Consider the following 27647-nt stretch of genomic DNA (forward strand, 5'->3'; position numbering starts at 1 on the left):
AAGCTGTTTTCAAGAGTCATTACGAATCGTCTCACGCGAAGGTTTATGACTTTAAGCCACCAATTTTCGCAAAGACCACATCCATACGCTGTGGCAGGTATACAGAAGACCGAGGAGTATAAGTTGCCCTTTGCTTGGCGTTCGTAGACTTCGATTCGATCGAGACTTGGGCATTGCTGCCTGTAGTCTCTCCAGTGGTGCCGTATCGACTATCGGTAGGTACATCGAGGTGCTTGTACAAAATGTCTAAACTCCAGAATTGGAAAGGATTCTGCATAAATATAAATTAATGGCGAGTAGGTACATCACTCACCTTCGGTTTGCCGAAAATATTATGGTCATTCGCTGGAAGACCTCTACACAATGTTTAAAGACCTTAATCAAGTTTCCCAACAAGTAGGTCTTCGGATGAAAATGTTATTAACGTAAAACACAATTTTGACTAAGATTTTGATATGCCTTATGCCACAGCAATAACTGCGTCAAAAAACCAACATCTTCAAGAACTCAAACTAGTTCTACCAGCAGAATGCCATGACTTTTATGATTCTTTGCCTCATTTGTAAAATACAAATTAATGTAAGTTATTTAACAACCTCTTTTCATGTTATTGATTAATAAGCTACTTGATTTTTTACTAGTTATTTTTGTCCAATAGCACCTATCTAGTAGATAAATATATTTTTTTTAACTCTTTGAACCAATACCATCTAACTCAGGTTATCTTGGTATATGGCAACATTACGTCAATCTAAGTTTACATAACATTTTCCAGTATTTATTTACCTTTTTTAGCGATTTTAACATTTCTAGTAAGTTATAAGCTGAAGCGATGAAACGTTTTTTTTATCTCCTGTAAAGTTGACTTTTTTGAGATAGATGGTATTGATTCTTAACCGTCGATATGCATAATGTTGATGACGATGTATGCCATATTGTAACAGATTGCAGTCATGATTCGTCCTGCACATAATCTGTTACGCCTGCAATAAAAGATTTTCACCTTCATACGTAAAACAAAAACGAAGAATGTACAAAAATAAGCATCGAACATCTACGAAACCCTATTGTTCTAGCAATGTGTTGGTAAAACACCACAATTAGCAGCGCCTTCAGCCCAAATCAATCATAGCTGTTCGGGAACAGCCGAAGTCTTTTGTTCCCACATTATCGCACATCCGACATACTCGTACAACGCGGTAGTGATGCCACGATACGATCGCTTCATTATCGACAACTTGATTTGATTTGCATCTTAATTTCGATTCGAGAAATCAAATAAAAAAATTAAATGATGAATTTTTGTTCCTATTATTTAACTGTAACATTGCGAAGTGAATAAATAAATATGAATATGAATAATGGTTGTACAATACAAGTAGAATAGGCATTGGAGAAGTCAGGGGATAAAATTTTAGCCGTCTACGAAACCATAATTTCTCTTGGTGGGTTAGATTGATATTTATGTTTTAAGTAAGAAATAAAGTGTTTGAAAAAAGTTTTGAAACCATCGTCTTTTCGAAAACATCGATAAGATTGATCGGTGATTGATACAAACATCACTAGCATGTGTTAATTACCCGATACGTTGTGAGACGCGGGAAATCGCTCGTTTTCTTTTACTTCGCGACGGGAACATTATTCTTTAGGTTTTATTTGTTTTGCTCTTGATTCCTTTTCTTATTGTGTTTACCCACATGTTTTTGCTAGACGATAGTTTCGTTTTGATAGTCTTTGCAAATAACTTTTCATATTACAGTAAATTGGGAGATAAATCAGCTGTTTAAATACTCTTCCGACATCCTAATGCTTTCTGATAGCTACTTAAATATACAGCAGTATATTATTCTTCTGAGTTTTATTAAAAATTGCTTGCGTCTTTTACCTGAACTCAAAAATTTTCATTTACTTTATCTTCTATTCGGGTTTTCAATAACCTACTTCAAAAGCATTTTCCTTTTAAATGTTTCTGATTACAGCATCTCTATAAGAAACCGCAGAAAATAAAATGTCTTACGCTAAATATTTTTTGCGCGAAAACGTTGCCATAAATTTCGTTGAACGTTAATACCAACATAAGAAACGCAAATGAGACGCAAAGCTGGATCGGTTTTAATTAAACATCGCTAGAGAATAACAGAAACAATTAGAGTAGGTTCTCTTTTAATACCTGTTTCTTTATAGTGTATTTCTTTTTTCTCTGTTTTGTGTGGTGTATAATCAATTGTTTATATGTAGGTACTTGCGTCTCTGTCTATAAAAGCTAGTGAGTTATTGTCTTCAATTTTTATCTGATACATTTTTACACCACCTTATGAAAATATTATAATTTGGCACGTCATATTCGGAAGTAAGGCCATATTATTAATGTTCTATGAATGTTGCTCTTTATTTCCTTAATAAATAAATAAATACTCATAAAAAAATTGAGATCTACTCGTGAGACTAAAAAAAATCACGGATCATCCCGGGATGCTATAAAACAATCGTGTCAAAGAAGCTTTGTCGGATGTATAGTACCTACCTATAATTCAACAATGTACCCTACTTTATGTACCTCCGTTGTGGCAGGGCATTCTTTTAAACTGGGACTGTAAGAAGGCCTTCTGTATAATGGAAAAATTCTTCTCGCCGCTGCGCACTGAAACCTAGGGAAGGATTTAACTCGTTGTGATTACCGGCTTTCTATGAATTTCTTCGCAGTTTTTTCTCTGTTAGCACTTTCCCTGTCTCTAGAATGACAATAAGCTCGCGTTTTCTTATAGTGAGCAAAGATAAAAGCATTTTCTTTTTCAAATGTAAAATAAAAGGTAAATTAATGTTGTTTTACTGGGAGAGTTGTATTAATAAGGCCACCATTTAAAACTCATTTTTATTTGTAAGACAGTTGATGCTAATAAGGTGTTATAAAGTTGTCCACAGTCACATTAAACAGTGGTTTATGTATTTTCTTACTGCACCTAAGTTAAATTATATTGTAACTGTATGTTTCCCAAAAATAAATAAATAAATAAATAAACAGTGTTTAAGTAGGGTGTAAATTTTTAATAATAATTGGGTATGAGTACTTATACATACACTAGCTATGTGCGTCGGGATACCTAATATGTGCCTACCTAGTGTTTCACAATTCATGTGTAGCAAATCATTCTGTGTAACCCAAATTCTGTATTTGTCTCTGCAAAACGGGAAAGGGTCGTATTCCTGCAGTCTAAATGATGATGATATGAATTCTTGAATATATGAAGTACTAGCGGCCCGCCCCAGCTTCGCACGGTTGCAATGGTATTTCCGCCTTTTCTCTTCTATAATGCATGTTTTATACATATAAACCTTTCTCTTGAATCACTCTACGTCGCATGCGACAGAATATGCTGGAATTAACTAAATTAACACCAATCTAACCATGTTCTTGCAAATAAATGATTTTATTATTATTATTTTCGGTTTACACTTTTGTGTCTCAGCTCATGGCTGGTATCAGAGGAGAACACGGGCCTAAGCCAATTATTATTATTATTTAAAAAAAAACGCATCTAAATCCGTTGCGTTGTTTTAGAGATCTCTTTTAAAGATCCCCATGTAAGTTTAGATCTTTAAAACTACGCTGTTCCTGTCTGTCTTTAGGGACACGAAGAAAAGAAAGAAAGAAAGAAAGATACATTTATTACAATGGACATCACACAAATACAGGCAATTACATAGACATGACAGTGGCACCACGGTAATACTATCAGTATTACCGTGGTGGCACATAATAATAAAAGAAGAAAAAACAAAAACAAGAGTAAACTGAGCAGTGAAAACGACTTTGTTTTAATGTAGTGATTTCGTCCACAGATGCGGGCGCGCCGGCAGTCTAGCGGCGACGCCGGGTGAGAAACTAATGGAGCTGCTCCGTCCCAGCGCAGGCACGCCGCGCCGGCACTCCACCGCCGCGTGCGCGCCGCAGCCGCCGCGGCCCTCGGGCTTCGTCTACTGCCCCTCCGACGCGCTGCCCTACTGCCCCCCGTCCAGGATCACGCCGCAGCGGCCCATCTTGAAAGTTAGTGCAAACACTGTTACATAATGTATAGAAGCTAGCTGACAAGAGTAATTTACTCCACAGTCCTCACGCAACTCATGGGCTCGAACCCTTTATGAGCAAAAAATGACAACGCAAGATCGATTGTATCTAGTTAAAAGCAAATTCTCTTGATATTTTGATTTGTGTCATTTTGTTTTTATTTTTCTTTATTCAGAAAACTACAGCTCTATCCATGAGTAACAGCTGTAAACCCTGAATATCGTAAACCAAAAGTACTAACTTCATAGAGCTTATTTAGTGGTAGTCATAGGCATAGTCATAAATGTACTCATATTCTCTTAGCACATTTAAAGAAAATCACTACATCAAATTACATTTTATCAAAACGGTATATGTCCATCAATATAGATTTCGTTTTAAGCAACACGTATCTGTAACTGAGAACTGTTGTTACAGTTACAACCACCACCACCACAGATCCAACAGCCGCCGGCGCCACCGCAGCCGCCGCCGGTGCCGCAGCGCACGGCGCCCGTCCCGCCGGCTCCGCTGCCGGCGCCGCCGCCGCCGCCGCGCCGCGCCTCGCCGCAGCCGCCGCGCCGAGCGCCGCCGCCCACGCCGCCGCGACCACCCGCCACCAGCCCCGCCGACCCCAACGGCAACCGCCGCACCAACCCCCAACTACCACGCCTCGACTGCAACAGAAACCCACAACCGCCCGTCCCGCGGCGACCGCCCCAAAAACTACCAGATAGCTACACGCCTCCGCCACCACCGCCTCAAAACAACCAAACTATAAAACGCTCGCCCAGCTCGGGGTCCAACATCAGCGTCAGACAAGACTCGAATGTCTCATCAGACTCGTTCAGCCAGACGTCGTCGCCCTCGTACACGACCAAGACCATGGAGGCGCCTCTGCTGCCGCACCAGCACGTGAACAAGAGCCTGAACGCCAAGATCGCGCGCGGGCTGCTGCTGAAGGAGCAGCAAGAGAAGGAGGCGGGCAACTCGTCCATCACCAAGAGCATGTCCACGCCCGCCTCGCTGCAGACCATCGTCCGCTTCCAGAACGGGAGCAACATGTCCCTCCATCATCGGGTAAGTGATTCTTGCAGTTATTTTCTTCATTTCATCATTTCAGCCATAGGACGTCCACTGCTGAACATAGGCCTCCCCCAATGTTTTCCATGTTGATCGATTGGTAGCGGCCTGCGTCCAGCACTTCCCTGCTACCTTTATGATGTCGTCGGTCCACCTTAAGGGTGAATTTTCTTCATTTAATTATGTACATAATGTTTAACTACCTTCTGGCCGTGGCTTTATCCGCGTGGGTGATGATTTATCACAGCTCATAGTGACACAACGACTTTATAGACGCGCCCCAAGATCAAAATCATAGGTACTAACTAGGTATATTAATTTTCTTATTCGAACAATCCTGCATTTCATCCCTTGAAATTCTTTTTTCGTTTTAGAAAACTTTGTTTTAGAGTATATTATGTTTAAGGGTCACTTTTAACTTCTGTGGTAATGTAACGTATTACACACCTTTCCAATAATTGTTTAACCAATCAATCAACAAGCTTTGGCCAGCTATTAATTATAACGTCCTAACCCAAAATTCTGCGAGTACGAACTTTATTTCTATTTCATCTGAAAATGGATTCGTTTGTGTAATTGTTACAATAATTTGTTCAATCAGTATAACTTGATTAATTCGTTGCATAAAATATAAAGCGCTTAATTGACTTGATGTGATAGGTATTTTTCCATACAAGGCAAATAATCAAATAAATAATTTATAATTCTCAACGAACATTATTCTCTGACTGTTCATTCGTTTCTAGGAAAATATAAAAATTGTAGTAAACAAGTGCGTCGGAAAACAATAAAATAAAATCATCTATACTATCTATACTAGTCTATACTAATATTATAAATGCGAAAGTAACTCTGTCTGTCTGTCTTGCTTTCACGTTTAAACCACTGAACCGATTTTGATGAAATTTGGTGTAGAGATAGTTTGAGTCCCGGGAAAGGACATAGGATAGTTTTAATCCCGTTTTTTGAAACAGGGACGCGCGCCTTAACGTTTTTCTGTGACAGACAAAATTCCACGCGGGCGAAGCCGCGGGCGGAAAGCTAGTTTCAATATAAAGACACTGCGTGGTATCTGATACACTTCTGAGTAATAATTACCTCTATTTTACACTCTACTGTTTTCCAGCAAAATCCCGATTGATAAGTACTCATTCATATTCAGAACCGTCGGAAACAATCAACAACTTTCCCGAAGTAGGGAACTGGCATAACCGACACAATAAGTTCATTAAGGATTTATCCCGTTGCGCTACAACAATAATAGTAAAAACAATAGCTCCAGCGGAGCGAATAAAAAGTGGTGGGATAATTCCCGGACTCCGGCGTAATGGGAGCTGCAGAATGTATGGCACACGCCGCCATTAAACTGCAACGCACCTCCACGAGGCAGACGCACATGCGGCGGCAAATGTATTCGAACGACGAGCTCAGCTGAACCAGAGTAAATACAAATGAGTAGGTCATATTCATAGAAACGCCCGAGCGCGGTTTGTATGTGAGCGCGCCAATACGTATGCGGCGCGCACGCACACACTGACAAAATTTTCCGTGGGTTAGCGGTGAGTTGCCCCGAATTTTGTCAGTGTGTGCGTGCGCGCCGCATACGTATTGGCGCGCGCTCACATACAAACCGCGCTCGGTGCGTTTCTATGAAGATGACCTACTTATTTGTATTTACTCTGGCTGAACGCTGTCATAAATTCTCTGTTGGGAATGAGAAAATGTATTAACAATAAAAGCTTTACAACGGTTTTGAAGCCATATACTTCGAGCAGCAGACGGCTTATTTTCCTTTGTTAACTAATCTGTCTTTGGTCTTCGTCCCTTTAAATTGCTTTCTTACCGAAACCTTTTCTTCTAGAGACTTCTTGTCAGAACGCATTTTAGTGTTTAAAATTATGTTATAGTTTTGTGCCATTAACTGTTATGCAATCACTGTATAGTATAATATGTAACAGTCAACTAATTTGATTACCATAGTTGATACTGCATTGCGCCCGAGCCGGTGGAATTCAAAGCGCTTTTTTATTTATTTTACGCTTGTCAGTTCTCTGTCGTGTTGTGCATTTTAGGCAAAAAACAAAAGCCAAAAGCTGAATTTATATGTCACTTTGTTTCGGACGCCGGAAATTTAATTTCTGTTGTTTTTCGGTTATTGGAAACTCTCCATTCGTTATGTCCAATCTCTTTTGATGGCGTGCCGTAATTGTTATAGTTAAACTGTACGTTCGTAGCTTTGTTCGTAAGTTATTGGGCGTGTAATCGACCGTGTTAGTTTATTACTGCAATCTGCAAATAAGTGCTTTCCAGGATCTGGGCTCTACTTGTACAAGGGTTCGTTTATTTACTTATTTGCACTGAAATTATTAAGAGGACGATTAGATGACAGTTAAAAGAAAAAACTCATTGTACTTTCAAGTAATTTAAAGAGCTTATTTTCTGGAATGATAACAAATAGACTCCAAAAAGAAAATTTGGAAAGTAAATAACCGATTAGCATTCGTATATCCCACTATTCATCGTTTCAACGCATAATAATGTTAATTTGGTATTTAATTAAAATAACGAGTACCTACTTTGAAACACCAATAATAATATCTGTCATCAAGTTACATAAACAAAAATTAGACCCGACATGAATTATCCTAAAGTCTTTTTCGTCGAAACAAAGCATCCGCTAATTAGAGGGCTTGGCGCGTTTTAACGAATTCCTGCTGACGGCCCAAGGCCGCGGATGACGGCAGTCTGTTGTGAGGATATTTTTGAGGGTATTCAAGTAGTTTGGAGAATGTGCACGTGGCGCCTAGGAACTGTATATGAGCGGTAGGCTCACATTCGCGTGGCTAGAACTATGCGAACTTAGCAAAACTGTGTAGCATCTATGTAAGAAAACCGAGTAGTGCTCAGGGGAGTCCGCCGAATAAAGGCAAATATCAATATATGTATCTTGCAAACGGTGTTTTACTGGTGAAAATACTATTTTGAAATATTCTCGCCATTTTGTTTGCGTGATAGATCAGAACTGCTGTTGATGTCACCTTCAGCCAAAGCGTGGAATATTCATGTTTATAAAATCAATAATATTCTAGGGCTATCTTAAAATTCGTATTCACAAACGATACTTGCTTAAGTGAAGCAGCAAATATTCGATTTGCTGCTTCACTTAACACAGCGTTGAAAAAAGCTCGGTGATTGGTTCGTGTGCGTCCACGCGCACTGTCAGACCTAAGTAATGTTTGTGAATACGGGCGTAATTCTTGTTATGATCTAAAACTTGTTTATTTGGCACCAACAAATATCGTTTGTTCTTTGTTGTTAAAAAAGTTAGGCTACTGTCTCCGTCACTACTACGTTAAATCACTAATTGGAGGGCCATCGAAGTTGCTAACAAGCAATTGAGGCCTCGACTGCCTACTTATGAGCCGGCTGACAGGAGTATCTGTTACCTTATAGCCTTATTATGAAAATAAGATCAATTATGTGAAGACTTTGATTATAACGATTACACACACACGTGTTACATGTAGGTTAATTTGAAATTGTTTTGTAGAGTTTCTTGGAATTGTTTGCTCTGATTTCGTTTTGTTTCTAATTTTGAATTTTCGTTAATATTGCGTTTGCGTTATCAACTTGAAAGACTTTCTCAATGCGAGAGTAAATAATAATATACTGTTACTTACACTTAGGTATATGTACCATCCTAGACTGCATCTCATTTAAAATCAGGTGTGATTGCAGTCAAATACCTAAAAAGGTTTATAAATGCCTGACATTTACCAAAGATAGGTATTTAATTACTGATTTATTCTCTATCATCAATGCAGATTTCGTATATAAACAAGTTTCATTGTAGCTAAAGATAAGTCATTGCCGTTTCGCAGACTGTAAAATGGTTTACAACTTTGTAACTGTTGTTTATTTGTTTGCTAATGACACTCTTAAATGTTTTCGGCGCCCTTAGTGACTCCCGGAGCGATGCTTACAAAGTCGGCGATGTAGTAAAATTCAAACTATCTTTCTTTTTCTTTTATTTGAGGCTGTTACAATACTGTAGTAATAAAAATACAACATAAAAATAACTAGATAAAATGTAAGCTATCTTACAGCAGTCTCCACGTTTTTTGTTACTAGATAAAAATCAAATAAATCCGATGAGTATTTTTACTGCCAAAGACAGGAATCTTTTTTTTACGGTTCAACGATATAGCAGTGTTTGATAATAAAGTATAACCTTAGAGCATAACTCATCGTAATCCACAAAGTTAACTATTCAATATTTGTTACAAATGCAATGCAGATATGAACTGCATCTAGGTACCATAAGTCCCACAAGCACGAAGTAATTCCGTAATCAACACGTGTGCAGCGAGATTGCAGCCGCCTCGTCGCGTGGTCGCGGGCACACGCTTGCTGCGGGATAACGGGATTGCGGGATAACGAGCCTGGCCACAAACACTGCTTAGCACAATCTACTATATAAAAATAAGTCGGGTTTTCCTCCCTGACGCTATAACTCCAGAACGCTCGAACCGATTTCCACGGTTTTGCATTCGTTGGAAAGGTCTCGGGCTCCGTGAGGTTTATAGCAAAGAAAATTCGGGAAAAGGGGGTAAAACGGGATCCACGCGTACGAAGTCGCGGGCGGCCGCTAGTTTGTTATGCAATTTGGGACCAGCAACGAAATATTTTAAGATGAAAATTTTCTTGTAACTTGTTGAATACAACTCAAATTAAACTACACGTTGGGCGCCAAAAAATTTGACTTCAATACAAGTCTGTTTCATGATATTTATGTAACTTAAAAGATTTAAAACTGTAATTAATTGATTTTGGTACCTCCTCCGGACTTAGACACACTTATTACATATAATTTTAGTAGCTACACGGTGGGCGCCAAAATCTAATTTTTCTTTTTTTTTAATACATTCGTAGCTATCCATTTACATCCTAATTAGCATTCCTGGCGAGACATGCAGCTGTCTACTGCATTGTGGCAGCACTTACAACAGCTAGTCTGCTACGCTCCCGCGGGACGCCGCGGGATAACGAGTTCCTGTTGCAAACACATTGTTTGCGATTTCATATTGAAATCTGGATTCAATGAATATTTATGCATTTATGTTGGTTTACCCCAGCATAAATAAATCATCTGTTTATTTACTTGTATAAAGAGAAATATCCTCGAAAATAATTTGTAGTATACATTTTTATGATGAAAAGATTGCCTTGTCTTGCCTAAGCCTAATACGAACAGGCAAGTCTCCCATTACCTGCCCTTTTCTTCCAAATTCAATATGATGCAAATCGTCATTCTGTAAATTGCATCTGAAAAACTTTCAATGCATGTTGAGTACCAAGATGATATTATAAATAAAATACCGAATAATATTGCATTGCTCCCCAAAATGATAGAAATCTTCGTAAATCAAAATACTTACCAAGTGCAGGTTACGACGACACCACTGTATCTATGTTGAAGATATACCAATGTAACTTCATCAGAGTAACTTGACGAATCTCACACATACCTGCTCCGTAATTCCGTATGCAAACTAAGCCACAAGCCGGCACAATGTTGCACATATTGCAGCCTGGCTTCGGCCGCGGTACCTACCGGGAATGCGTCGTAGTTTCCTGGTGCATTGTCCCTGAGCGAGTTTTGTCCGGGATTTCGAGTTGAGTCCCGGAAATGAAATGGACTATTGTTTTCTTTATTGGATTTTGTGAAGAGAATTTAGCACAGCTTAGAATTTATTTTAGTTTATGGGCTTTAGCGGTTGGCAGTGACTTTGTACTTTGCGTGAATTAAAAAAAAATCATTTTCATCGTTTTATTAAATGATCAGGATTTATGCGCAAAAAATATAGGTTTACTTATAACATTTAAAAATCTTTACCTGCAATATGGAGGAAAACTAATTATAAATCCAAATGCATCAAAAATAAAGTTGAATTTAACTCGTACTCGTATGAACGTTGCCGTCAAAGTTGCCTAATATTGTTTCCACTCGGTGCAACTGCACAAGTGCACACTGCACAGTGACAAGTTATTAATCTAACATTAACTCTGAACTCAAAATTAGTTATTTAATTATCTCATCTGAGAACACAAAGAGGTAGCAGTCAAACTATCACTTTAGTTTCAGAGTCGGACGGTAACTAGCCTGCCCGTAAGCGGTTAAGTCGGCGCTTAGCTGGCCCCGCTAAACGAGCGCACTTCCACACTTGTCAGCTTCCAGATTTAGTTTTAATTAATGTGTGGTGCCCTGTTTAACTTATAGTAGACTCGACATCCTAACTCTGGCTACGATACTAGCTTTAGAGACGTGTAAAAGCTCACATATTCGTCACGAATGGCGATTCGACTATGCTGGTCAGTTTCCTTTATTAAACTGAAGACTTTTGGAAAAAAAGTGGCTGTTTACTATTAAGAATTAACCATTCTAAATTTCTCTAGTAACGTTTCTGTCATATAATCGGATATTTCGGAAAAATAGGCGACCGTAAGTTTCAAAGTGTTCCGAGCGCATGGGACTTTTGTTGGAATTGGTTCATCTTAAAACACCTCCATAGTCGATAGCTGTTTATTTTCAGGATCATTATACATAGATCCCTAATTCGTCAACTGTCACAATTTTAAAAACGGCTTTTACAGCTTTTTAAACGTATTTATCAAACATTTCCAAGGATTAAACGACACAAGCGTCCTATTGAGCGTTTGAAAAAATTTGTGACATCCAGCGAGAAAAAACGTATTAACCATAATATGGTCATACAATATTTTATTACTGCTAGTGGAATTAATGCCTAGGATTATCTCAATCCTACGATATATCACATGACGAGGTTTCTCTTCCATTTTTCTGACAACATCAATGTTTTCCGCCACTATTAGTCATTTTGGACGACTTTCGCAAAGTTCACTGGTGAGCTAATGACATAATAATAAATAATAATAATAATAAATAACTTTATTCTCACCATAGTCAATTACAGTGCAATAGGTAAACTTAAAAAACTAGGTACAATGAAGGTAGGACAAAAAAATAATAATCTCGCAGTATTACAATGTTGTAAGCAGGTTTTGTACGTACACAATATAGTTGGTCTCTCAGTAGGACTATGGCGGGCTAATACCTGAATTAGGAAAAACCTGTATCTCAGGTTATTAACCCTCCACCCCATTCTAGGGTCAAAACAAAATAAGGAAAATATTAACAACAACAAGACAACAATAACATGATGAAAGTTAGCTTATTTTATGTTACATAAATTATTTGATTTACACCAAATTTTTTTTTTTTACACAATGATTTTAAAATTAGACTCACAGTATACTACATTTAAGACAGTGATTGATTTATTAAAGTACCACGAATAGACCACTATTTATTTTTGTCGAAAAATATTTTCAGTTGCACAGTAATTTAAACAGCTTAGTTTCCTCTTAAGAGTGGATTTTAGAGTAAGTCTATTCATTTTAACGATCATTTCTAAATCGTTGAAATGCCTGTATAGAAACGGCCCTGTGTATATTATTTGACGCCTGGCAAAGGTTGAGTTAAAGGTGGGTACGGGAGTGCGTATGCGTCTTTTATGTTGAGGAAGTAGGGTAGTTGCGCCGGTTTTCCGTCCAGCTCCTGTTTTCGTCCATTTGACCGACTTGCCACAAACAAATACGGAAAATTAGAATACAAACCTAACTTTCCGTGCAAGTTTGGACTTTTTACAATCTATAATATCTAAGTAACAGTTCTGCCTGCATGAAAATGTAATTTGACAAGTAATAACTCCAAAAAAATCTACGGAAGTTGCTGCTGCACACAGGTGAATGGAAAACGTCGTCAAGTTAGAAAAAAAACGTGCCGGTAGGGAACTTTCATGGTATGTTTAATTACTGTTTTAGCTACTTTACGTAATGTTTTTGGCACGTATGTCTAATTATTAGCATAATAAACACTATTTTAAGGGTTTATTAAAGTGTTTGTATAGAAATCTTAGATAATTAAGTGGACTAATACTAGCATAACAATTTTGCAAGATTTTGGTTTTCGTCCACGTGGACGGAAACCCTGACACTTAGTTAATATTTTTAATAATCATTTTACTTCAATGGACCTACAAAATACAATGTTTTTTCTTCCAATATGATCTTTATTGCTATTACATTCAACATTTTAGTTTACGTCCACTTTTTAACAGTGATAAATCCATAAAAACCGTTAAAAAGATGTGGACGAAAACAAAAAACAGCTTTAAACGTTGTTGTGTTTTCGTCCATGACGTCATGAGCAAGCACTGGGGTGGACGAAAACTAAAATTAGCTATTCCTGTAGATTAGTTTTCGTCCATTTGTCCTTCGACCTATTGCAATATTTTCCTAAATTTAGGTAAGAAACTTATTTAAATCTTTTTGATATCATTTGAAAGCTAACAAAATTACCTTTCATAAGATATACCACAATCCATAGTTACTGTATTGTAGAATTGGTTTTAAGTTAATAATTCAACTGCACCCTTTTTTCTACACAGTGGTCGAAAACTAGCGTACACTAGGACGAAAACTGATTTTTTTGGACGAAAACTAGTGAAATCGCCTCTTTTGCATAAAATATTTTTTATAAAAAAACCCGTGGTATTTACTTATTGTCATATAATATTAACGTAAAGTAGACTATATAAGGACTAAAATGACATATGATACATATGAGTAAGGGTATTTTAAGATATTCATTTCGCATCACAAAGTTGGCAACTCCGATAATTGGACGAGAACTAGCGCACTTACCCTACCAAGGGGTCAATCGTTTTGTGGTGCCGAAGGACAGATTGATATACCTATAAACAATTGCCTAACTGTTAGGAGACCAGCCTCTTTGTAAAGATCTTCAGTTGGATATTTACGAGGTTTTTTCAGCATGACCTTGATAACAGCCCTCTGTGCTCTTTCCAGCTCAATAAGGTGGGTTGTAGCTGCTCCGCCCCATATATACATACAATATTATACTTCTTAAACTAGCGTTTTACAATGGTAAAGGATAGATCTTTATCAACAAAAGTGAAATTTAGCTGACCGCTTCAGTTTTGTATTGATTAACCACGTCGAAAGTCATAATAAATAGTCGCGCGAAAATTCCATGTTTTTGTAGTCAAGATAATTTTCAATTCAATGTTAATAATACAAAACGTGCTCAAATGATAAAAAGTTTTGAATAAGGTTGTAGTCAAAAATGTCAAACTTTTCATTAAAAGTTTCAGATGTCGTCTAACAACACGTTATGTTGTCGAGGCTCACAACTTAAATAGTGCCCTAGTATTGCGTTATTTCACGGTGAACTGACGTGTTTTTTTTGTATTGCAATATGCGTGTAAACAAACAGACTCATAATGGTTCGAACTCGCGCGGTTTTACATTACACGCTCGTTTTAAGCAACTTTAGTGTTTGGCCCGATTTCACCAAGGCGGAGCGCAGAAATGACGGGCCGTCAAATTTTTCCATAGAATCTGACAGCTTGGGCGGCGCGGCGCAGAGCGAAGCTGTGCGGAGCGGAGAAGAGAAGTGGAAATAATGAAATCTGATTGGTTATTCAATCTCCGCTCTGCTCCGCCTTGGTGGAATCCGGGCCTTTGACGATGTCGCGACTGCAATCCTTGCTGCATCACGTTGTTTTGGCGATGGAAAGTTGTGCCAAGATTTCCCATCACAGCAGAGTGCATGGATAAAGATGCAACAAACGCAACTTGGCCAGCATAACAGAACCTCAATCTAAAGAAGAGCTTAAGGCCCAAGTTTTTGTCATTAGCTTCAAATACTTAGGTACTTTGAAAGTCGTCAATGCAACTCAGTAGTTTAACCGTAATAAATTATTGTCGTTGTGGTTTTTATAGCACTACATGTTCTTCACAGATGCTCCGTGACATGCGGAACGCAGGCACGGAGGGCTCTCCGCACAAGTTCCGCGTGCTGCAACTAGCGCTCAACGCGGTGGCGCTGCTAGCCATCACAGGCGCACTGTTCGCCTACTTCCGAGCCAACCCTGCTGTTCAGGTGAGAACTCTATTTTTAGCTTATTTAAGCCGTAACTATATCCATAACTGGTATTTTTGTATAGAGTTTGACAGACTTGACGTTTCTTATAGTTAATGCAACCCAGTCTTAGACTCGGGACAGTCGGATCTTCAAAGCTTTTTGTTAGCTTTTATACCTACTTTAAGGTCAGACTTTTATAAATCGAATTATCATCATCATCATCATTTCAGTCATAGGACGTCCACTGCTGAACATAGGCCAATGCTTTCCACGATGCTCGATTGGTAGCGGCCTGCGTCCAGCGCATCCCTGCTACCTTTACGATGTCGTCGGTCCACCTTGTAGGTGGACGTCCCACGCTGCGTTATCCGGTACGCGGCTTCCATTCCAGAACCTTGCTGCCCCATCGGCCGTCAGTTCTGCGTACTATGTGCCCTGCCCATTGCCACTTCAGCTTGCTAATCCGTCGGGCTATGTCAGCGACTTTAGTTCGTTTACGGCTTTCCTCATTTCTGATTCGATCTCGCAAAGAAACACCAAGCATTGCCCTCTCCATAGCACTCTGTGCAACTTTGAGCTTCTGTATAAGGCCTATAGTGCATCGATATAAATCGAATAAGTATTTGTATTTTTATGTTAAGTACATTTGTTAAAGAAAACCAAGAATTTTAAATTATTATCACAATATTCACAGTTACTGTTTTCGACGTTAATAGCGGCCTAAAATGTTCCAAATTTAGCATTGGAACATTCAATATGTTGTAAGTAAGGCCTCCTAATGGCAACAGCGTCTGGACGAAGAAAAAGGGCCGCAAACCGTTTTTGATTCGGCACACAAAGCCAACACAACAATTATTCTGTTGTGTTGCGCCGAAACACTCAACTTGACTAATTCTTGGGGCTGCCGGGCGAGTACGATGACCAAGCTTTGACGTTTTCTCGGATATTTCTTGTTCATTCCAATTTGCTGCCGAAAAAAACGTCTATTTTGAGACCGAAACTAGTAATCAAACTCCAAGACGCAAGTCCTAAGATATACGAACGAGGTTATGAAAGGTTTTCATCTGGGATGAATGGTTTGGGAAATAACAAGATGTCTTGACATCCACTGTACTTGGGTAGGTACCTCATTGCTAAGTCAAAAGTCTCTGACCATGGGCCGCATAAGAAGGTTGCACTGCAGAAAGAGCTATGGAGATAACAATAGACGCTTACAGAATTGATGAGTTCCGTAGCCAAACCTGTCCTACCTCTAGCATGAACAACTTTCGTCTTCGAATCGTTTGCGTATTCGACAAAATTCGATACTCAACCTTCGAATTAAACAATAACGTGACATTTTTGATTCTCAAAATAAGTTTCGTGCAACCATTTCTCATACTTAGTTCACTTTACGACACGTTCACAAGGGCGCTGTTGTAGTTTTCGTACTAAATCTTTTGATGCCGAATCGAATACGCAAACGATTCGAATTCGAAAGATTTTCGTGCCAAAGCTGGTCCACCTTTAGCATGGTGACCCTAACTCTTACCTACTCTGTCTTTGTTCCTGAAAACTTTCACACCCCCGTGTCTCTTTGCCGCTCATTGTTAATTTTTACGTTGAGGAAACTGTAACAAGACGTTTACGTTGCTTGGTTTCGTTTTGTGAAAGTACCTAATTGTTATGAATGTTACAATAGGGCAGGTAATTGAACCGACTTTTTTGAAAATGTTTCGCAAAGAAAGAAAACGGCCAAACTGGTTTGAACAATGCCAACGTTTTTCTTGTAAAAATTTCAGCAATAAACAAGGTTACTACTCGTCTCGGTTCACGATTTTTAAAATCTTTTTTAATGTTTTCAATAAAACAATAAAACTATTTAGTTGGTATTTAGGACTCCAGACCCAATGTCGTCAGTTCAGATACCTTAGCCACTCTCTTGATTCCACTAGTGACTTGTATATTGTGAAAGCATCCGTTCTGAGAATTTATCACATTCATTTCGATACAACGACCCGGTGGGTAGCTTTCGCAAAGTTGATGTCACATAAACACAACACAAAGCAGGCAACACCGACCGTGGGTAAATACCCGGCTTATTTAAAATTTCCCGAAATGTTTTCAAAAAGAAAGGCATTCTTAGTTTAATTACGGCATATCTGGGCAAGTATGCCGCGTGACCCGCGGGATGCCTGCCTCATTGTGCCACTCCTGGCCTACCTGGGCCTGGCTTATTTATTTCGTTCTCAAACTTTTATTGTTGTTTGTCCTGATAACTGAAAAGCTGGTCGCTGCGGTTTGAACTTGCAGAGCTTTTCGTTGTTATTAGGAACACATTTGAACGTTATTATAGTGGCTTATAAAGATAGTTATTGTTATGGCAGGAAGTTTTCGACCCTTAATTTCAATACGATAGCACATGAATGATATATAATTTAAATTTTAAATAAATTAGGGACCTAAGATAAAAATTGTTGAAAAAACTGGTTTCAGAAGGGCTGGTTTTAATCGACTACGATAAAGGTTCGTAACCGTTCGGTAATCATAACTGAAGGCATAACCTTAATTTGAAAGCTTTCTTATTAGTTCAAAACCTGCAAAATTAATTAAAATAGGTGGAAATTAAATGCTGAAACAATTGAGATCCAAAAACACCCATAATTTGCATCGGAGCCGAAATTCATGAACAGGTTTACCGTCATTACAGAGTACTGGGCAGCAGATGCGCCGGGATAATAAATAGTCCCAATTGAGAATGTTACTAGGTATGCAAAATCACTTGAAACCTATGTTACAGTTAAGCTTTTACATTTACAAATACATTAGTTTTTATTTCATTCAAAAATACCCAGTAGTTATGATTTTATAGGCATTCAAAGTTCGCTTAAATATTGAGTCCCGCCGACGGTCACGTGACCCCGTGTGACGTACATTCACAGCGTCCGCTCACTAGAAAACGGATATAAACATACTTAAATATTTTTTTTTTGTAAATACAAACTTATTATACATATAAACACCCAGATCCATCACAGAAATTAAAATTGAACCAAACCCAAACTTGATGCGATTGTGTCGTTTTATTGCGAATTACCTTCCAGCTCCATCATTAGACCCCGATTACTATATAGAATTAAAATACTCATCAATACAAAACGAACGAGCCCAAACTCGATGCATTTAAGTCGTTTTATTATAGAGTTCCTATGGCCACCTTCCAGCTCCATCATCAGATCAGCTCCATGTCATCATAATATTGCATGGTCATCCAAATCACATGTGTTTGCGAAATTTCAGCTTAATCGGTTGCCTGGAAGTGGGTCTTAATTCAGTTTGCAAGATTCCACCCATACAAATATGAGCCAGTCGTTGTAATATGACGTCACGCGCATAAAATGGCGGGCCGGCCGCCGCCCGCACTTTTAAAATTCAATATCTTGGAAACTAGTTGACGTATCGAAATAATTCTTTCACGTGTATTTTTTATTTTTAACAGAGAATACAGAAAGCTAAAAAACAAAATTAGTGAACATTCTTCATTATGGAACTTGTTCCGCCGCCCCTATAGTATACCTGCGAGGGCCTTACAGGCGTACATAAGCCGTGTATGAACCTGCAAGGTGTTACGAGACTCACAGTAAATAGAACAGGTGGTGCCTTCTTACAATACACGGGACTCCACGTAACAGAAATATTGTTGGTATCGTTTCAATTTTCGTAATCTACCTTTTATGTTTCTTTACAAATGAGAAGGTTTTTGTTAAAAGTCATCAATTCTTTTTTCATTTTTTATACGTTTACGTAAGTAGGTAGGCACATAATCAATCCTAAAATCTATAGAAGAACTATCATAATCAAATAATATAATTGATTAACTTAAAAAAATAGAGAGTACCTACTTACCTATAAATTGCTGAATTTTTGTTTCCCATCTGAGAAACGGACTACATTATACCTTACAGGGTGGAATCGATTGTGTAGTTGTACTAAATGTATGGAAAATCGAAACATTTAATTTTCAGTTAAGATCCAATCAAACATAATTCTGTAACCTATTATTAATACTGTTTGATACAACTCGTGAAGCACTTTCCGGATCAGTAACCAGTTTTTCGATATCTTGTGTATTAGTTTAGAAGTTATCGAGTGAGATCACTTATCGTTTCAACTGTGTATAAACCACAATGGGGTCTCAATATCTCAATTCGAACCACCAGACTCAAAATCATTTTCCACCTGCTTAAACTCATATCCTTGTCCCCAGTACGTGTCTCAAGTGGTGAACCGGTCCACCGTTGTGACGTGGCCGGCGCCGACGGAGCCGCCGGGCGCCAGAAACCCGGCGCCGGGCGTGTGCCTGCCCGTCATCGTCAGCTTCTGCCAGCAGCACCGTGTCACCTACAACTTCACGGTGTTCCCCAACTACATCGGACACTTCGGCCAGAGGGACGCTCAACAGGTGACTTTGAGATTGAGTTTTGTATGATCACGTTTTCAGAGTTGAGTTGAGATCTGCTCACTTACCTTAACTTCGAACTCCTCCTATGTTCTTCTGATTAATTTCGTTGCGGATCCAATGACAGTTTAACTTTCCCCCGGGACAAACTTGACCTTCCTGGCTACACAGGAGTTGCAGCGGAGGAAACGAGAGGTGACAATAGTCCCATATTTGCTAACTTACCGGACTATCTCACATCGTCGCTGATGTTCAAATTTTTTGCCAGTCTGCTCCTCGAGCCGAGTCTAATTCTGATAAATAAAAATATTAGACAGGTTACATACAGATTATGAAGCAAAAAAGTAAAATAAAATGGACCTAAATCAACTTAGGCTTAAGTCTGTTGCGTAAGAAAATATAATATTTACCTACTTATTGTTGCTTAATATTTATTTGACTTGCTAGTAAATATGTTGGTTGATAATCTGCTAACTTCTTATTATTTAATGTCCAAATCGCACGTTATTTTATTTGGACACAACTATCTAAACAATTATCCGAAAAACTGTATCATTGTCAAGCTAGTACCTATTCCCAAATCGATCGCGGACAGAGACTATGTCCCTCGGAAGCACTTCAAGTGGTCAAGGAAAATTCTTTGATCCCCTCCATTCGGTAACACGCTATTAGGGGCTTACGGCGCTTCATCGGATTCGGCGACGCTAATTAATAGTTTTAATTCCAGCTTTAATATTATTTAATCGCTAGGACTCGAGCAACAAAATCTAGGTATGTTCCATTATAGTTTTGGCCTATACAGGTTCACTACATTTGCCACTCCATCGATCTCCAATGGTGGCAATCGATAGCTTCTATACGTGTGTCTGTCGTCAGTTCATCAATCTTCGATGTCGATTTATAAAGGACATCTAGGTGTTAGACGTTAAAAGTAATTATCTACCTTCTGTAAAAACTTTTACTTTAGTGTTTATGTTACTTAATTACTTATTTTTAGCAAAAGCTGCGCTGCAACTTTTCAGTATTAATTTTGTACGATCCAGTGGCATTCAAAGCTCTCACAAACGAAGGCTTTAAACGATAATACCTTAAGACATCGTTAAACTACGAAAATCGTTCGATATCATAGTCGTTAGGAAAATTCCTACCGAAAATGCTTCAATTAAGTGCGCAATAGAGTAAATGAATATCGTCCGATGATCGACGGGAAGATCAGAGAGCTCGGGGGCCTATTAACTTGTGTACTTAGCCGGGGCCTAATCTACGTATCTGCGACCGGGGCACGTTCGCCGTGTTATAATGTAATTATTTTATGCGCTGATAAGACGACCCATTGGCAGCTGAAGGAAGTTAGAGCGTTTGAAGCGGCAGTTTCAGTTAGAAAACGACACTTTTAGTGAGAAAGAAGTAGTCGACGAAGTGTTGAAGTTGAGATACTTTGGAACTAGAATTGTCTTTAAAAACTTTGATAGCCTAATACTTTTCAATTCTAGCAACTAAAACTTGGTTCGGTCAACAAAATATTTTCCAATATTGTGTTCGTATTAACATTCTTTCAGATGAGATTATTTACATATGATTACACTGTTATTGTAACGCGTTTAATAAATATTGGCAAGTTTTGAAATCATGTAATATCCGCTGTCAAGCACCGTGACGGCAGACATCCGGCTTTCAGATTACCGATTTTATCCGAATAAATACTATCAGATACGGGAAATGTACGAAATGTAACGCGCGCGATGTTTTTGCTGGGATTTCCTTTGTTGTGTGGATATTTTTGGACTTATTATAATCTACAATTGGTTTAGAAAACTTTATGCGCTCTGAAAGTTGAAAAAAAAAACGAGACATTATTGTTTAATTTTATTTAATTAGACTTTCTTAATAACAAAGTTCTGTATTTCCTCAAGAACTAACTAAACCAACTTTACTTTCACCCGAAGTTTGAAACGGCATGTTTATTCTTATTTCTAGTGTTCAGAAAAAGGAAATTATTATAAATGTCGTTGCAGTATCCAGAGCAGATTATAATATTCGTAAACCTATCAGGAGCCTCACCACTTACCACTGACACTTTTCGTTACCACAAGTGCACTATATGGTGCAAGATGCATCTACAATGTAACCATGAGTTATTATTTATATTCAAACGCAGCAAACAGTTCTATTGAAAGAGGTTACACTCTACTTTCGTGTGTTCGTTAGCGTCGCGTCGGGCACCTCGCACGTCACGACACTAACGGCTAGCACGAAAAACTTTCGAGTTCAAATCGTTTGCGTATTCGAATCGCCATCAAAAGTTTTTGTAAAAAAACTACAACATCGCCCTTGTGAACGTGTCGTAAAGTGAACGTGGTATGAGAAATGGTTGTACGAAACTTATTTTAAGAATCAAAATTGTCACGATATCGTTTAATTCAGCAAACAGTCTATAGAAAGAGGTTACACTCTACTCTCGTGTGTTCGTTACCGCGCGTCGGCCGCCTCACAAGTCACGACACAACACTACAACGGACTCATTTTGCTGCCACAAGCCGTCTTGTTAGCGAGCTCCGCCGTATTCATCGCTCTATTGCAATATTGAGGTGTATAATACACAATATTCTACTCTACTATATTATTATTTTGAAGGCACTCAAACGCAGGGATAATGCGACTAAAATGACAAACTAGTTTTTAGCGAAAAGTAAAACATAACAAAACATACCTTATGTTCCGAAACCACACCGTTATTTTTGTATTTTAAATAGAATTTCGGTTCGGCAAATTGTGGCCCCACTATGCTTCTTTCATGTGTGTAGCCGCGTTCGTTAGACGCGTCGGGGTCTTACAGCTTACAGCAATTTTCTCTCAACAACCCGTCTTGTTAGCGGTGACGAGGCGACTTAGTATCGAGTTAAGTAGTTAGGGTAGTTGTAGATAGATATACAGACAAGACGCGACGACTGAGCTGGCTTGCTGCATTTTATGATAATGTTGTAGGTAACTAGGTACATCACAATATAGTTTTATTACTTTTGTCTGAGCGAACTAAGTTCTATCAAATACTTACAATACCGATTTAAGTTACCTACTACGCGGTACAAGTTCCTATCTATATTAAGTGGATAATAATATACCTGGATACTGTATTCTTAAACAAGTGATAAAGGAAAATTAAAAAAAGCCACTACTGCCACTGAATACATTAGCTAAGTTCGTTCGTTCGTTCGTTTCAGCCAAATGACGTCCACTGCTGGACAAAGCCTCCCCCAAGGTTTTCCATAATGAACGGTCCTGCGCTGCTCGCATCCAGGCACTTCCCGCAACCTTTACCAGATCGTCGGTCCACCTAGTTGCCACCTAGCTACGTACCTCTATATTATTATACAGTCTTACATCAAAATGGAACTTATATTCTGGATACTTGCCAAAATGTCGCACCTCAGATATCTATGTATTTTAATGTAGTCATGCTGTTATGGACTTACCATTTTAGATGTGGTAGGTAGGTAGGTAGATAGCCGCACAACGGTCGCCTCCTTGGCCACGCGACACTGGCCACTAAAAAAGCTCTATTCTTTTTTCGATGACCAATATTGTTTATTCTTTTATTTTTTCTCGTTCTCTCGAATTTTCACGTATCAACTTTAATTGCACGGCTCACGTAAGTAATAGTTAATTATTTTAAATACTATTCACCGCCCCGTATCTCCAGTATTAGTAATTTATTTACTTACTCTTACTTATATTACGTATTTTACACACAATATTTAGCGCGATCGGAGCCACTCAAGTTCTGTTTTAAATTTTAAAGTAGCGGATCATAAATAGGCAGCTACTACCTAGCAAACGGTATTTTATTGATATAAGTCAGTGTTTTGCAATAGATAAGTACGAGTAGCTATTGCTTACACTGGCAATGTGTCTAACGGGACTATTCCCACCTCTCGTTCCCACCGCTGCAACTCGTATGTAGTCAGGATCTACAGCTTGACCGCCAATAAAAATCCCAACCAGTTAAGGTCTTTGTGGCAATGTGTGTAGCCCCGAATTCTGACTGTTGTCGTGACGTCACGGATTGTAACCCGCCTGGTTGCCGCAGGACCTGGAGATCTACGACGCGGTGGTGGACGTGCGCTGCTACGAGCTGACGGCGCTGTTCCTCTGCTCGCTCTTCGTGCCCAAGTGCGGCCCGCTGGGACACATGGTGCGCCCGTGCCGGAGCTTGTGCCAAGGTAAGCTACGAAGCCCTTATTTATCTTTTTGCTTTTAATTTAGTTTTTTTAGGAAGAAAAAGAGTAAAAGTAAGGGCTTAAACAGGTTCTGAAAACCAAACTTAATCTAGGACACCCAATACACTGAAAACCTCGAAAAGATAGTTTGACAGCGACGTATGAAAAAGGCGGGATATACTCGTAGTATTCGAGTAAGAAGTGCTGATTGATAATATTAGGCTGAAATGATGATTTTTGAAGTCATTCCTCAATATTTTTTTTATTTATCTATGTACTTGTTAGGTACTTACACAAAGAGGAATTTATTTGTGACTTGAAAAGCTAGTATTTGTTATTCAACATTTGAAAACCTTGCATGATCAAACTCGTCGATTTGATCTGAAGAAACTGACAACTAACAATTTAAGGCTGGTTGCACCATCTTACTTTAGCTTTAACATACGTCAAAAATACAAAAAGCACCGGTTATTGTTATAGTTAGGTACCTAAACCTAATTATTTTAATCCAGATTTCGGCTTTCGACCTGTTGAGTGTAAGTTTCGGAAAATACAGTTCATTTTCATTTCAGCGTTGGCGATCTTCCCTATTTCAAAGTTGAAGGCGAAGACAGTCACTTTAGAGCCAGTTGATAGCATGCTCGTTAGCCTTTATTCATTCAGAACTTAACAAAGTCTCTTTTGTTGGTGGAGCTTTTCCCATTTATGTTTGTTGTTTTTTGTTTCAACTAAGTAGGTAGTAACTAGTAGGTAGGTCAGGTTTTTTCGACTCCGTTCATCATTACTATTCTAATTCATTATTACGTGATGTTGAGTTCCCTTGTGGATAAATATTTTTCTTTACTCCGATTTATTTGTAAGAAATCGCTTCATAACGAAAATTGTGCTGTTCTAATTTTTGTACTTCTTGTATTATAAAGAATAATCTATTTAACTATTTTTATACAAACTTCATTTAATTTTGTAATTTTAAAATTTTAAACTAACTGTCAAAAATTTTACAAAAAACAAATCCAATAAAATAATAAATAAAGTTAGAACAGACTTCGTAAACTCACAAAGATTAAAAAACAGTTGAGGGTAGATCACAAATATGCGCTCTAGCAAATGTCATTGCGTCCGCGCCCCATTTTAGCGAGTGATCTCGCGATGCGTGAACAGATTTTCTCGTATCTGTCGCAGTTTAAATTTAAAAAAGTGCAATGAATAATATTTTCGTGTAGAAACAATGCGGCGCTGCGGCTTCTTCCTCGAAGTGTTCGGACTTTCCATGCCCGACTACCTGCAGTGCGAGATATTCCCCGAGTCAACCGACACCGACGTGTGCCTGGGCAACAGGGAGGTCAAGGAGGCCAGGTTCCGCGCCGCCAAACCAGGTTAGTCAATATTTTGAGCGTTATTTGCTAAATTCCGAGTTTATGCGACTTCACGGGGACGTTGACTTCTGTGCCAAGGTTTTATTGTAACAATGGCGTCTGGCTTCGTTTTCTCGATTGTGAAATTCATTATTTGTGATGTTATCAAAGTGACAAGGTGCGTTCGAATAATTTTCAACTTGAATGCTCTTATTTAATTGTGATGACGTAGTTTATCAAAATCAGAACGTGGGCCGAATTGTTATCAACTTGAATTTTATTTCATTGGCAGGTGGTAATTATTACTTAACATCTTATTTTCTCAAGGACAAAAATTCTTTGTGTGAACATACGAGAGCAGAGCAGTTATTTGTATCTTACCTAGTAATCAAAGAGTTGAGGTTTTTAATGTAAAGACTATAAAAAGAGGGACATACTGTCACGGTGACAAAAGTCACCCGTGCGCGGGCGCTGTAGGTACCTACATTTGAAGTCTGCTATCCTAAATTAGGTATAAATGAGCTTTTAACTACGCCTTTCCATCTTAGTGTGCCCCACCGGCTTCCAATGCGACGTGAAGCGCTGCATCCCGCACGACTGGCGCTGCGACGGGCACGTGGACTGCGCCGACCGCTCCGACGAGCTGAACTGCCGCGTGTGCAAGCGCAGCGGCGACGTCCACTGCGGCAACCAGCGCTGCATCTCGCAGGCGCACATGTGCGACGGCCGCGTCGACTGCCCGTGGGGGCAGGACGAGCGCAACTGCCGTGAGTACCGCCTGCCAGTGGCGGCGTAGCATGGGTTGGCACCCGGGGCGATCACCCCCCTCCCCCCGTCATAAGTCCTAAGGCACCCCCTAGGACTTACCGATTCAAAAACAATCCCCCCCCCCCCCCGTATTCATGACATAGACCGCAGATTTGCCATGCAGATGCGCCAGTGAGTACCTACTAATCTGCGCCACTTGTGTCACCCCCTGATGCTTGGCACCCGAGGCGGACCGCCCCCACCGCCCCCCCCCTTACGCCACTACTGCCGCCTGCTGCTAAAGTCTGGTCCGGGAGCACGTAGAATTTTGTCCAATGACCCCAAGCTACCCATCCTTATCGCTCGCGCGTAATTATGTTGCTGTCGCGCTCGCACACTCACTGCGGGCGCCCGTCGCACAGTCGCGACAGCAACATAATTACGCGCGAGCGATAAGGATGGGTAGCAAGGGGTTACTGGACAAAATTCTACGTGCTCTCAGACCAGACTATAGCTCTGTACTGCCACTTTTCAAGGGTAGCTTAGTTGGAACACACACAACACACAAGCGAAGAAAGATGATAACATGCTCCGTGGACGAGCGCAGTGGGTCGACACTGCGGAAATCACGCCTCATCTCAAAAGGCGACGCTTCAAAGGTAACCTAATATTACTGCCTGTAATTGTCTCCCTTACTGTTATGAAAAAGTACAGTCAACTGCTAAGCCAAAGCGTCAAGGCTGTTGTCCATGACATGCCATATCTCTGCCACACCAACACGTGCAGATCGCTATCGCCAGCGCGATCATAGGCCAATGACAGGTCGCGCGTTACATGACAGTTGGCGCGACCTGTCATTGGCCTATGATGGCGCCGTGATCGCACCGGCAATGGCGGTCTGCACGCGATGGTGTGGTTGAAGCCTTAATACATTTTATCTGTGCAGTGCGTCTGAGCGAGGCGAACGGCGACATCGGGCGCGGCGAGCTGCAGGTGTACCGCGCCGTCAACCAGTCGTGGTACCCCGCCTGCCTCGGCGCGCTCGACAACAACACCGCGCTCAAGCTATGCTCCATGCTGGGATACTCGTGAGTACCATAATATAATAATAATAATAAATTCTTTATTGAATAACTTATTTGACAGTTTAAACTCTAGGCTAATCTTATGCTACAAAAGGTAAAGTTATACATGTGCCTGAACTAGGAAATTTTTTTCCCTGTATCTCAGGCGAAATAAAGGCTTAACGATACTTTATTTAACTATCATTAGCAAAATATAATAATATAGGGGCACAACTCAAAATTTTTGGTTTTTTACTTTTTGTACTAGAGAGGCACATTTTCGTCAGTTCTACAAGATGGCATTCACAGAAATCGAAAACAATGATCAGATAAAAGAGTTCTACATTTTGTGCCCCTTCCATACTTTCGTCTATCTTCCCGCTAGAAGGGCTGAATCAGAGACATGCCGATATTTGTCGAATCCGGCCCCCGCGACTGTGGTCCAATTTGGAGTTGTGCCTTTGTGTGACAAACTTTTAAGTAAGTGTTAGTGAGCTAAGTCTAATTAATTCCATATATTTCTAATAATATGTTACATTTTCATTTTTATTACATTGATAAAGTCCCGTTAATCAAAGAAAATTATAAAATATAACTTTAACTTTAGTTAGGCGGACCATGGATGGGTGTTTGTAGTTAAATTTACAACTCTCCTATAAAAGTGATTT

At 39.3% G+C, this 27647-nt stretch overlaps 1 protein-coding gene across 1 annotated transcript in view; it reads left to right on the top strand.

Moving 5' to 3' along the window:
• Window positions 1-3707: 3707 nt before the first annotated feature.
• Window positions 3708-27647, top strand: part of LOC135072851 (atrial natriuretic peptide-converting enzyme-like) — a 50689-nt gene continuing 26749 nt past the window's right edge. Inside the window, 9 exon segments of the mRNA XM_063966913.1 lie at window positions 3708-3724; window positions 3841-4070; window positions 4449-5125; window positions 15036-15176; window positions 19405-19599; window positions 23684-23816; window positions 25037-25189; window positions 25717-25935; window positions 26862-27003. Coding sequence (XP_063822983.1) covers window positions 3708-3724; window positions 3841-4070; window positions 4449-5125; window positions 15036-15176; window positions 19405-19599; window positions 23684-23816; window positions 25037-25189; window positions 25717-25935; window positions 26862-27003 — 1907 coding nt within the window.

Source organism: Ostrinia nubilalis, chromosome 1 (genome assembly GCF_963855985.1).
Source record: "Ostrinia nubilalis chromosome 1, ilOstNubi1.1, whole genome shotgun sequence".
In the NCBI taxonomy this organism is placed as follows: Eukaryota; Metazoa; Arthropoda; class Insecta; order Lepidoptera; family Crambidae; genus Ostrinia; species Ostrinia nubilalis.